The sequence below is a fragment of the Coloeus monedula genome (assembly GCF_965178545.1).
Source record: "Coloeus monedula genome assembly, chromosome: Z".
NCBI lineage: Eukaryota > Metazoa > Chordata > Aves > Passeriformes > Corvidae > Coloeus > Coloeus monedula.
Genome location: NC_138822.1, coordinates 6,679,719 through 6,692,445, shown reverse-complemented (window position 1 = coordinate 6,692,445; position 12,727 = coordinate 6,679,719). Strand labels below are relative to the sequence as shown.

General features: G+C 39.8%; 1 protein-coding gene across 1 annotated transcript in view; it reads left to right on the top strand.

The window, feature by feature from the left end:
• The window catches only part of FBN2 (fibrillin 2), a gene marked incomplete at both ends in the record, with an annotated part of 117,122 nt that extends 105,952 nt beyond the window's left edge, over window positions 1–11,170 (top strand). Inside the window, 9 exons of the mRNA XM_082301927.1 lie at window positions 2,013–2,219; window positions 2,893–3,018; window positions 3,613–3,735; window positions 3,905–4,021; window positions 4,688–4,816; window positions 6,903–7,022; window positions 8,454–8,685; window positions 9,314–9,470; window positions 10,796–11,170. Of these exons, the coding sequence (XP_082158053.1) occupies window positions 2,013–2,219; window positions 2,893–3,018; window positions 3,613–3,735; window positions 3,905–4,021; window positions 4,688–4,816; window positions 6,903–7,022; window positions 8,454–8,685; window positions 9,314–9,470; window positions 10,796–11,170 (1,586 nt within the window). The remainder of the gene's footprint in view (window positions 1–2,012; window positions 2,220–2,892; window positions 3,019–3,612; window positions 3,736–3,904; window positions 4,022–4,687; window positions 4,817–6,902; window positions 7,023–8,453; window positions 8,686–9,313; window positions 9,471–10,795) is intronic.
• Between the last annotated feature and the right edge of the window lie 1,557 nt (window positions 11,171–12,727).

Here is a 12,727-nt window from a genome sequence, read left to right as displayed (position 1 = left end):
AATTTAATCACCTTGAGGTAAATCAAAAATGGATGCTGAGTAAAATTAAGTTATATAATATATAATATTGCTTATTCAGAATGTGATCTTAAGCATCATATTGCAACTAGGCATCTGAATTTTCTGTACCTTTAATTCAGACATAAAATACCATTGTTTTACTGGAAAATTGAAAGATTTTTTTTTTTTTGAGGCAGGCCTGCAGATAAATTCTGATGAAGGGTTTTTGTTTATCAGCCTGCATTTTCTTTTCGATGCATTCACATTTGTCATTTGCACTACGAAATTCATCATTCTGTTTTTGGGAGTCAAACAGAACTACAAAAATTTACTTTTTCCTGACCGATGTTCCAGTGCACATACAGTCCTGAAAGGTGTACTTATTTGTACTATTGCATTAAAAAAGCATAAATATTATCTTATACCAGTAGTACAAAACCAGTTCCCTGTACATTGTCATCAGGAGTGTGCTGACTTCATGGTTAAGCGGTAACACTGAAGTGCAGAGTATTTCCTGAGGATTAGAACCAGATGGAAAGAGAATACTGCAGTCTGTTAACTCCAGCCAGTCCTTAATGCTAAGGCAATACCCTGTTTGGAAGTCATTATTGCTTTCCTATATTTAATATGTAATTCTCTTATTATTTTCTGCCTTGGGAGGGTTTGCTCTTTGCTGCTTTTCCTTTTGGGTTTCCTGGGTTAAAAATTACAATGAAAAAATGGATCTGTCAGAAACACAGAATTTCTTCAGAGTTACAGCACAAGTATTAAATCACAGATTACACTGTTTTTAATACATTGTGCAAACCTTTTTATTACATTCACATTAAAATTCATTCCACATCTCAAACTGGGGATAAAGCATTTATGTGTTCTTAAGGTCATAATGTCCCTAAAGACCTGCACAGTATCCTTGTCTGGGAGAATAGAAATCTGCAGTCTTGCAAATTACTACAGCACATACTCTGCTTTACAGAACTGATGCTTTCAGTGAGGACAGCTCTATTTGATGTGAACGGTTAAGTTACCAGGTGGACAAATTAAGTCTTTCCTAAAGTTTGCCTTTTGCCTAATTCTTGCAAGAAATGTACAGATTCTTCTCCTCATTTGTAAAGGAAGAGGTCAGCTGAATATTGATACATTTACACATTCTGAGGGATCACTACTAGCTTTGAGAGAAAAAAAAGAAAATCTTTCATTCCAAAATGTAAGAATTCTCAGATCCGTAACTGACAATGCCTCCATTTTAATCAAGAAATAGCGCAGGTAACATAGCCTATTTAGAAGACAATCTCTGCAAGATTTGGGGTTTCTATGAGCACTGGACACTGGGATTTCTTCTCTCTTTAGCTGCCTGTTTGAAGGAAACTCGTAGGAGCCGCATGACTTTAAAGCTTTGCTCCCCTTTTGTTATTGACAAGCATTAACCAAAAGGTTTAAAAATTAAAACAGAATTAGACAGGGGCATACCAACAATAAGGCCATACAATTTTTTTTTTTTCCCCTACAAAATTTAGGAGTACCACTGAAAAAGTACTGAGTTGGATATACACTTTTAAGTTGTAAGGGGTTTTTTATCTAAACCACATCAGGATAATTACAGATGATCAAATGTGTTATTTTGGCCAGAAAAACAAACAAACAAAACAAACTTCTAACCCCACTCCATAGAAATCATTCGAGTGCAAAGACAGCATAGCCAGCTTAAGTGGAAGCTCAGTTTTGCCCACAGCCTGTTTTACTGGCAAGGGCAAAACTTTCCCACGAGCAAAACTCTTACCCTGCTCATGCAGATACTGAACTTTTGGGGTGTCTTGAATATATTTGTAACGGCAGCATATTACCAGAGCACATAACAATTCTGAAAGGCTAAATCAAGATGGACTTCATGGTAGCTAATAATTTCTGGTGCTTGCATATACTGTCAGAGAGCCAGAATAATACTCCAGATGCTGAATGGAGCAGATGTTTATCTCCTTCTCGATTTCAACCTCTGTCCTTCTTCCTTACAGATAATCGCCGGGGGTTTTGCTTTGCTGAAGTTCTGCAGACCATGTGCCAGATGGCTTCGAGCAGCCAGAACCTTGTCACCAGATCTGAGTGCTGCTGTGACGGAGGCCGGGGCTGGGGGAACCAGTGCAGGCTCTGCCCCCTTCCCGGAACCACCCACTACAAGAAACTCTGTCCACATGGATCAGGCTACACCACAGATGGAAGAGGTATTTGCAGGGATGAAAAGAGGCAGAAAAGAGGAAAAGAATATGCTCACATACTTAAAAAAAATGCAGAATTCTCTTTGAAGTTCCTTTGGAGAATTTCCTGTTAAACATCAGAGTTTGATTTCTCAAATAATGCCGAGAGACCAGAAATTAAAAACATGTTTGACAGTAGCTGCAAACAGAACAGCCGTGCAGAAGTTGCAGGATTGGGATCTGGTTGGAAGTACCAACCAGTAACTAAAAGCTAGAAATGATCCCAAACTTTTGTATTGCTGAAATGTTGGACACATGGCAAAAGCAACAACCATCTTATTTAACAATGACCTCACAATGCTTTGCAGGTACTATTTCCACACAGGAAGCAGAAGCTAATGTCTGTTTTTTAATGGTGGTGATAATTGTTGACATGGAAGTGGTCACTTCTGTGGGGTTTTTATTTGGAGTTAGCAAAACTCGAAGCTGAGTACCCAGTGAAACAGCAGGAAGGTGTTGGTGCAAAGAACAGTAATGGAATTTGAAGGATGTTTGGCTTTGGATTCAGATCCATTTTTAAAGAAGGAGGAGGGGTTAGTTCCTGTTAGAAGCAAAATGACAAGGAGCTCTGCAAAAACGGAAGAGAAGAAAAAGTGAAACTTAAAACTGAGACATGACTTATTTAATATTTTCTATACAGATATTGATGAATGTAATGTCCTGCCAAACCTGTGCAGGCATGGTCAGTGCATTAACACCATCGGCTCCTTCCGGTGCTTCTGCAAAGCTGGCTATACCACTGACATAACTGGCACATCTTGTAATGGTAAGATGCAGTCAATTAATCATCAGTTATTTTCTTAGTTGTTACACAGTGATGGACCAACCTTTGTAAACCCTTGTAGCAAACCATTTTTTTTTCTTTTTACCTCTTTTATGTCATGTCCTTTATTTCTTTTTCTAATACTTATTTCTGGTTTTGTATTTCATTTGAGGAAATAGAGAAACTAGCTCTGCTGGCAGTATTCCTGCAGTAGAATGATCGCTGAAGTTTGTTGAAGCAGTGTATCCACTTCAAGTGACAAACCAGCTCGTTACTTCATGGTCTATGTTTTTCCCACTTTTTTGTTGGTTGACACATATATCATAGTACGCCAAAAAACAAATACTTGTTGCTTAGATGAAAATACCAATGCCACTGTCACACTCTTTCAAGACAGACAGTTTGTCATGGTAGTGACAACTCCATATGAACTCCACAGCAGCACATTAATAGAGAAAGGAATAGGAACCCTAAAGAAATGTGAGTGGGGGGCTTTTTCCTATGAGCATTTTTCTCTAAAATGTGGTGCTGTGTAGCAAACATCCTTCTGTCAAAGAGATGAGGACAAAAGATAGTTTAATATTTTCCTCTCGTTAGATCTTGATGAGTGCTCCCAGTCTCCCAGACCATGCAATTTTATCTGCAAGAACTCAGAAGGGAGCTACCAGTGCTCATGTCCCCGGGGCTACATCCTTCAGGAAGATGGAAAGACATGTAAAGGTAAAAAAAGTTATACAAAGTAAATTTTAATTTGGTCACTACCAAATTAGTGGTAGTGACCAAATTAAAATTACTTGACTTAAAAAGAATTGAAGTGTGGTATTTTTACCAAATTAGATTGAATGTGCTTCTTTGTTGACTCTTTTAAGATGACATCTCTTACTTTCAGATCTTGATGAATGTCAAACCAAACAACACAACTGTCAGTTCCTCTGTGTCAACACCCTTGGAGGCTTCACATGCAAGTGTCCACCTGGTTTTACACAACATCACACAGCTTGTATTGGTAAGAAGAACATTGATTTCTTTCATTAGTTTTTCAGTAGGAACAACATTCTCAACTCTGAGTTATCTCTTGTACTCTTTATACAGAGCAATAGTGTCAAGAGGGAAGAAACAGATTTTGAAAACTAGCAATTATAGCTGAAGAAAAAAAATCAGTATATCCAGTCTGTCCACTGTTTCTTTTTTCTTGGTTAGTAGAGAGTTGTACATATTTAATACATGTTATTATGTTCTAAGTATAACCACATGGAGACAAAAGGGTGAATTATTAAAATCTCATTTAAAATGTAGTTAACCAAAACCAGACTGCATTTTCTTTTTTAGTAGGTACAGATGTCTTCAGATCTTAGGCATATGTATAAATCTTGCCAACTGAAACAGCTTTAGTTCAGCTAACACAGAAGGGCAGCATTTTTCCAATATCAGCAATTATGTGCCAGCTCTTCCACACTCATTCAAAACTGAATTACAACTTGCACTTCCAGTTTATTAATTACTCATAACTATGTATGAGCCTCCAATTCATCTGGCATTTAAAAATGCAAAGCTATAAAATAAAATGTTGCACTTCTGTGGATTTCATCCTCTTAAAAAATGTTATATGAACATTTCTAAAATCATGCCACAAGGTAAACAAACCTTCTTCTCTCTCTTCTGTGTTTTGAAGATAACAATGAATGTGGTTCTCATCCATCACTGTGTGGATCAAAAGGAATTTGCCAAAATACTCCTGGAAGTTTTACCTGTGAATGTCAAAGGGGATTTTCTCTGGATTCTACTGGATTAAACTGTGAAGGTAACTGGGAACAGTCAGATTTTTTTATGGTACAAATCCTTACTTCAGTTTCTAGTGAATCATTTGATGTCAAAGACAGATAAAACAGAGCACCAGCTGTAGTAAAAGTAATTACAAAAGGAAATTGGAAAGTATTAGATTAATTGTAAGTATAACATATGCATATGCAAGAATGTACTTCCTTGAGTAATTTTTACAGAAATTCAAATAAAAACGTGACTGTCTAGTTGAACTCTTCAGCAGTTGTTTTCAGGCTGCCATTTCAACTTCACATAGGTTTATGCACCTAAAAGTCTAGTAGTTGTGGGGGTTTTTTTATATTTCTGTCTTCATATGTCTAAACAGAATCTCTCTACAATTTCTGTTTTGACTCATTGTAATTGTCCACCTGAGGGTATCTAAGATAAGATTCTAAATTCTGTACTTTATTATCCTACCTCAGAGTTACACACTGAAAAAGCAAATTCACTATGTTCAGAAAGATGATTATTACAGTTAAAATAGAGGTTATATTGATGAGCTTTCTCTCTCTCTCTGCTGGCCCAAGAGGAAGCCTCAGTCAGGAAACCTCTGTGTGAGAGCTCCAGACTTCTCAGTGGGCCTCAGGTACTGAGCAAAGAAAAAAATAAAAGGCAGTACAAGGACACCTGGCTGCTGAGAATTAGAAATGCAGGAGCATACATGAAGAAATGTATGACCTCTCAAAATTTCAGCTACTCTGATACAGCATTTAAAACAGGAATTGGTATTTAGAGCCTATTTCTAGAATGGCAGTCCAGAATATATGCAGCTGTAGCTTTACAAAGATTTATCTCATGTCAGTTTACTTTGTTCTTACAAAGTACATGTGTCCTTGTGTGCCTATAAAACAGAGGAGTTATTTTTTTTTATTTTCTACTAGGCTCGCATACTGTACCTGAAAAATTAGGTTGCTTACAATCTACTTATTTCCTATAGCAGACACAATTTAAGATGTCTGAGTTTTTAGAATTTAGAAGGTGGGATGGTTGTCTTTGTCTCCTTTTATTAACACTTGTCTCAGGGACTTTTTATGTGGCTTTTTATTGTCAGTTGCAAAGACATCCAAATTTGACATTCAAACACTATATATATTTCAGGAAACTGAAAGTTTAGCCCTAAGTAGTTGGTTTAAAACTGAAATTTAAAAAGAAATTCAAATTCTAAGCATTATACAACTAAAGCAACAACATGTGGGATTACTGGGAATAGTGTTCTCTAAATGTAAGTACTGAAAAGTCTCAAGAGCTCAAATCAGTTTATTGATAGAAAGAACTCAACATTAGTTGACTTCCAGGCTTTCCAAAAGAACAATCTGCATGGTCCTTCTGTCTTACAAGAGTACTCCTCTGTTATAAGTCATAGAACCACAAAATGGCTTAAATTGGAAGGGACCTTAAAGGCAATCTCATTCCACCCCCTGGCAAGGGTAGGGACACCTTCCATTATCCCAGGTGTCTCCAAGCCCCATCCAGCCTGGCCTTGGACACTGCCAGGGATCCAGGAGCAGCCACAGCTTCTCTGGGCACCCTGTGCCAGGGCCTGCCCACCCTCACAGGGAAGAATTTCTTCCATACATCCAGGTTAAATTTACCCTTTTTCAGCTTAAAGCCATTCTTCCTTGTCCCATCACTACCTTCCCTTGTTATAAGTCCCTGCTCTCCAGCTCTCCTGTAGTCCCCTTAGGCACTGGAAGGGGCTCTAAGGTCTCATTGAAACCTTCTTTTCTCCAGATTCAACAAGCCCAGCTCTTGCAGCCTTTCTCCCAGCAGAGCTGCTCCATCCCTCTGCTCATCCTGGTGCCTGCCCTGGCCTGGCTGCAGCAGCTCCAGCTCCTTCCTGAGCTGGGCCCAGGGCTGGGGCAGCTCTGCAGGTGGGGGCTCAGCTGAGGGGGCAGAGGGGCAGAATCCCCCCTGCCCTGCTGCCCACGCTGGGGCTCAGCCCAGGACACATTTTGCTTCTTGGGCTGCCAGAGCACATGGCTAGGTCATAACAAACTTCTGATCCACCAGTGTTTGGCAGTGGGTGTAATCCTGTGTCATGTTTTGCTTCCCTTCTGAACGCACAGATGTGGATGAATGTGATGGAAACCATAGGTGCCAGCATGGCTGTCAGAACATCCTGGGTGGATACAGATGTGGATGCCCACAGGGATTTATCCAGCATTACCAGTGGAATCAGTGTGTTGGTAAGGAAACAACACAAAAGGCATTTAAACAGCAAAGGCGTCAGAGTGTTTCAAGTGACAGCACCAGGCAAGGGCAAGAATGAACAGAACAAAGGGTGTGCAAACACAAATCTTCTTTATCTCTCTCCTCCTCCTTCCATACACTTATTACTCCCAGCATAAATCAATGTCAGAAGGTAACAAGAAAACACACTCAGCCTTTTGAAACTCGCTGTGACAATTAGCTTTTCGAGAAAGGACTAAATTCTGACCTGTTTCTTCTGTGAAAATTCCCTATCATTGAATGTTCATTGAATTCCTTGATGTATCAATGCAAATACCTTTGCTGATGAAAAAAAAAGCATTAAAAATCATACCTTTCATTAGTAAGAATTACTGTCATTAGCAAATTAAGAATACTACAGAATAGCATCTAAAGCAAATGGTGAGAAAAAAAAAATCAAGAAAACCATTAAGGGTTTCCTACTTCCAAAATAGTCTTAAGGCCAGCGTTAAAGTTCTTTGTGCAGGGAATGGGACAAATGGGAAGCTCAGGAGTTCTGTTCAGATTTAGCTCATTCAATCCATCACTTAACTTTCTGTGGTTCATGAACTAAGCTATATCACATAGAAAATGAAATGTGGGATATTTTTCTTTTAATAAAAATCAGTACACACAGAAACAATATCATCCTGTGCTGTTCACAGAGACCAGTACAAAGTATTTACCTTTTCAGCTTCACTTTCATGGTCTTCTGTCCATGCTATCATAATCAGAGGAAGACTGTGAGCACTGCCATGCATTTCATATAGGCTGATTCTACTGTCCTGATTCCAGACATAAGAATTAGTTTATTCTACCCATTTTAACATTAAGTAGCACACCAGCCAGTTTTTCTGAAGTCCAACCACCATGATCACTCCTGACTTAATACTGCTCTTCAGCAAAGAAAGCAAAAGGCTGGGGTGCAAGTGACAGAACACACAACAAACAGCTCCCACAAAACCCCAAACCAGCTAAGTTTCTGTAAATTATAGTCCTCAAAAGAACCTCCCTCCAAGTGCCAGAAGGCAAGAATGGCAGAGCATTCACTAGTGGTTTGGTGAGGAAAACCTACAGGTTTTAGAGAAATATCTTGGTTAGAGAAATAAAATAACCATGATACCAACTATCAAAGCAGGATTTTCCATACCACAACCTTTGCTGGTTTTTTTTGCCTGAAACCAGATCAAGTCACACTGACTGAAGGTGTCATCTTCTCTAGATCTTGACACCCACAAGTGAAGATGATACCCCTTTTCTCTTTCAGAAACCAAGTCTCTGTGGGATGATGAGGTCAAGGATGTAGCAGAGCCCTGGGACTTGCAGATGTTCTGATTTGTTAGCTGCATCATGCTGACCTGTTGCCTCTTAGACTAGAAAACACCAATATTTTTTTGTTTGCTTACCAGATGAAAATGAATGCTCTAATCCTCACACGTGTGGCTCTGCCTCTTGCTACAACACCCTGGGAAGTTACATGTGTGTCTGCCCATCTGGGTTCTCCTATGACCAGTTCTCCCATGCCTGCCACGATGTGAATGAGTGCTCTTCTGCCAAGAACCCCTGCAATTATGGTTGTTCCAACACTGAAGGTGGCTATCTCTGTGGCTGCCCACCTGGCTATTACAGAGTTGGGCAAGGGTGAGTATCTCCATGCAGTCATTCACCAAAGACACATTCAGAAGGTGCACAGGTGCAGATGAAGGGCAAGCTGCTAAATCTTTCTAGTTTTGTAGACAATATCCAGAAACTAGAAAAAAATAAAATGTCTGTACATGCAACATGACATTAATTTTAAATGTAGCATATAAACAACATTAAATGAGTTCTGCTTTCTCCCCCAGTCTCAGTACGTGAACTCCTTCACCTGCTTAGTGAGGATTGATAATGAATAAGGATAGGTACCATTTGTACTGAGATAATTAAGGCGCTTAAGTATCACTGATCCATCCGGAACAGTAAACACAAATTAACTTTGTTCTGGTACAGAACAATGGGTAAATTCTGTAGTTCCCAAAGGTCAGGGCAGGCAGGCTTTGTTTGGATTCTCTGTAGAACTTGTAAGTGAAAATTAGATCAGGCTGAAAGCCTTCAGCCAGCGTTTGTATTTCGACTCAAGTGTGAAGGAAATTAATGTACAGCCCTCCTGCTGAGGAAAGGGCAAGGAAGGGGATACAGACACTGTGGCACAGATTACACACACTCCATTTAGCAGGGACAGTTCCTAAACCTGCAAGGAGTAACTAAAACACATGTTCTCATTCCACAGACATTGTGTCTCAGGGATGGGATTTAACAAAGGCCAGTACCTGCCAGTGGATGGAGATGCTGATAAAGAGAATGCTTTGTCCCCTGACGTGTGTTATGAGTGCAAAATCAATGGCTACTCCAAAAAGGACAGCAGGAAGAAGAGAAGTGCTAATGCTGTACGTACCGGGATAAAAAAAGCACTGTAATGGTCTGGGAGGTATTTTTGGAGATATGATATGAGTAGTAAATGGTGGAAATCTTTTAAACAGGCCACATTCTATGGTGAAAATCTCTTTTCTCCCCCTGCCTCACTTAGATCTTGCTGGCACTAATAATTTGACAATAAGAAACACATCAACAGGCGTGAAAGGATGAAGTTTTTAAAGCTTGTAAAGATTCATTTGTAGTGCAAGATGTGGTCTTGCTCCTCAGAGAACACTCAGGGAAATCTCATATAATTACAGAGAGCTAGGAAACCGATCATGTCTTCAGCATTTTCTGCTGCCAGGAGGAGGCTGGACAGCATTTATGGTCTAGGACAGCTAAACAGATCTCCTTACAGATCATTTTAGTCTTGGTGTCTGTTGAGTGGTTGCTCGCAGTGGTGGGGGATTACACCTGGCTGATAGAAGTCCAATATTTGCAGAATTGATGAGGTTTTTAGAGAATTACACTTCAGATTTAAATTTTTTTCTTGGTGCATTTTGTGGGTTTACAAAACCCACAAAATGCATACGTAAGGGTAAGTTACAGGAATGCTATCTAGTTTGTAATTGTTACATCTTGTTATTACACTTTTTTAATACCATTAACCTTGTCAGTTTCTAGAACTTTCTAGGTAGTAAAAGTGATATCTATAAACTATGTGGGAAAAAAAACCCCTTTTTATCACTATTGTCACCTATGGGGTTCAAGTATTTAAAACACTGCATTACTTGCTCCTGTCCAAAAAATTTTCCTTATTTTCATTATGTTTTTACAGTTGCATTACATAATGGTACAGCATGGAATTTTCAGAGAAGGCTTCAGGGAATTCCCATGCAGTGTTGTGAAATGTGTTTCTGTATTGTGAGGTTGGTCATAAAAAACATAGGACCTGTGCCTCTTGGGTGGTCTTTACTGCAGTGGTAAACACAGGTCTGTCCTTGTGGTGGTGCATTCCCCCCTCCTCCTTTCCAGCCTGCAGTGTGATCTGAGAAATCCTCATTAGGCCTCGGCCTTGAAAATTAAATCTGGCTTTTGCCGATACCCTTGACAATGATTTTTTTAAAATGATTTCAACACTTGTGCATAACACTCCTCTACATGGCCTCTTTGCAAGCATGAAGTTAAACAGGTTCTCCAAATAATTTGAAGTCAGAGCCTCCTGTTTATCATCCTTTTAAGGCCTGTGTGAGAAGCCTGTAGGATTTACAGGGTCTGTGGTACGGAATCGAGCCAGAAACTATTAATTATCCTGATTATTAATGTCCTCTGCTCTAAACACCCTTCCCTCCTCCAGCTGGAGCAGAAGAGCTTGGGAAGCATTGACATGGAGAGTCCCTTGAAGGTGAGAGTGAACATCTCCAGGCTGGACAGCCGGGAGCACATCCTGGAGCTGCTGCCGGCCATCGCGGCCCTCACGCGCCGCGTGCGCTACATCATCTCCCGGGGCAACGAGGACGGAACCTTCCAGATCCGCCAGAGGGATGGGACGAGCTACCTGCACACCGTGAGGGGCAGGGCAGTGCCTGGAATTCACACACTGGAGATCACCAGCGTGCCTCTGTACAAGGAAAAGGAGATGACGCAGCTGGAGCACAGCCACGAGGACAACTACCTCCGAGGGGAGCTGGGGGAAGCCCTCAGGGTGAGGCTGTGGGTTGACCTCTATTAGCTGTGGTCTATTTCTTCAGCTACTTCTGTTCTATCTGCACACCTGGGAACATCTGCTTTTCAAAGTGAATCTGCTTTGAAAAAGTGTATTTTGGGGTAGGCAGGCAGAGGGGAAGAGCCCTTCCTTTCCATCCTGCCAAGACTGCAGAACCGCCTTTTCAGGAGGGTGATTAAAACTCTGCCACTGCCAAAACTTCTATTACAAGGGCAAATCATGGTTACTGTATCTTTTATATAACCTCGATTTAAAGTATATTAAAAAGCTAAAGTTCAAGAAGTCATCATATGGCACTAAATGGCACAAAAATGTGAGCTATTTTTTGTCCTGTTAGCAGTCTGTAACAATTTGGGTATTTTGCTATAGTTCCTAATGAAAAAAAAATTATAGAAGTTTATTTATTTTTAATGCAGTAATATATGGAGAAAAAAACAAATTATGTAAACAAAAAGGGAAACTTGCTTGTTTTTCTTTAGTTTTATAAATTTGAGCTATAACATTTTAGAGGTACTTTCTTAATTAAGAAAAAAAGAAGTAGATTTGAAAGATGTTTTCTCTTCTACATGGACCGGTCATCCAAATAGTATATAATTAATTCTAAAATATATCAGAGCTGAAAGATCACTGTAGTAGGATATTCTAAAGTGGAATACTGTAAACTGTTCACATAGTAGAATATTCTAAAGTGCTCTTGCAAATGAGAAATAAAAAAGAAAAAAGAGGAAAAACCAGAGTCATAGAGGACAAATATCACACTATCGGTACCTGCACAAACCATATTTCACAGCAGCTCAATGGGATTGTGTTCTGAATCAGCCACAGCAAATAGTGGAGGAGGCACAATCCCTGTAGCAAAATACCTTGACTGTTTTTAATCCCGTTAGAACTGCAGAACCAAACTGTGCTGCCCTTCCCTCAGTGACCTCAAAGAGCCACACAGGCAACCACACCTCATGCTCAGAAAAGGTGCTCCACAAACTGGCATTAATTCCTGCAGGCAGCTGAAGGAAATGTCTCTCTGGAGGGAATGTTTCACTTTGTTTGGTGCTGGCTCGAAACCAGGGTGCATTTGCTGAGCCCTGAGAGCTGTGTCAGAACTGCCATACCTGCAAACTTAGTTATTGCAGCGCAGGCGAGGAAAGTTACGTATTTGAAGTTCACTTGTTAGAAATCTCATTAATGCTGTAGTTATACATGCCTCATTTTATCATAGCTTATTCTGTAAGAAAGATGATTGTACGATGACTTGAGTTTTAGTTTACTTTAGTGATTTTTTTTTTCTTCTTTTTAAATTTCGTACTGTCGTGTGTTAAGTGTATGTCTCAATGGTGCTTTCTGTGACAGCTGGTGCCTTTAACTGGCCATGCAACAGAATCTCATGTGTGAAAATAGCCAAAGCACATCCAGGATTGTTCCAGGTGCATGTAGGTGCTGACCAAAGACTATACCAAGTTAAACTCAGTGATTTTTTTCTTCTCTTTTGTTGAGTTTGGGGATTTTGAAAAGAAATATTTCAAGAAGAAAAGCTTTCTCTTGAACATTTGTATCAGTAAGACAACA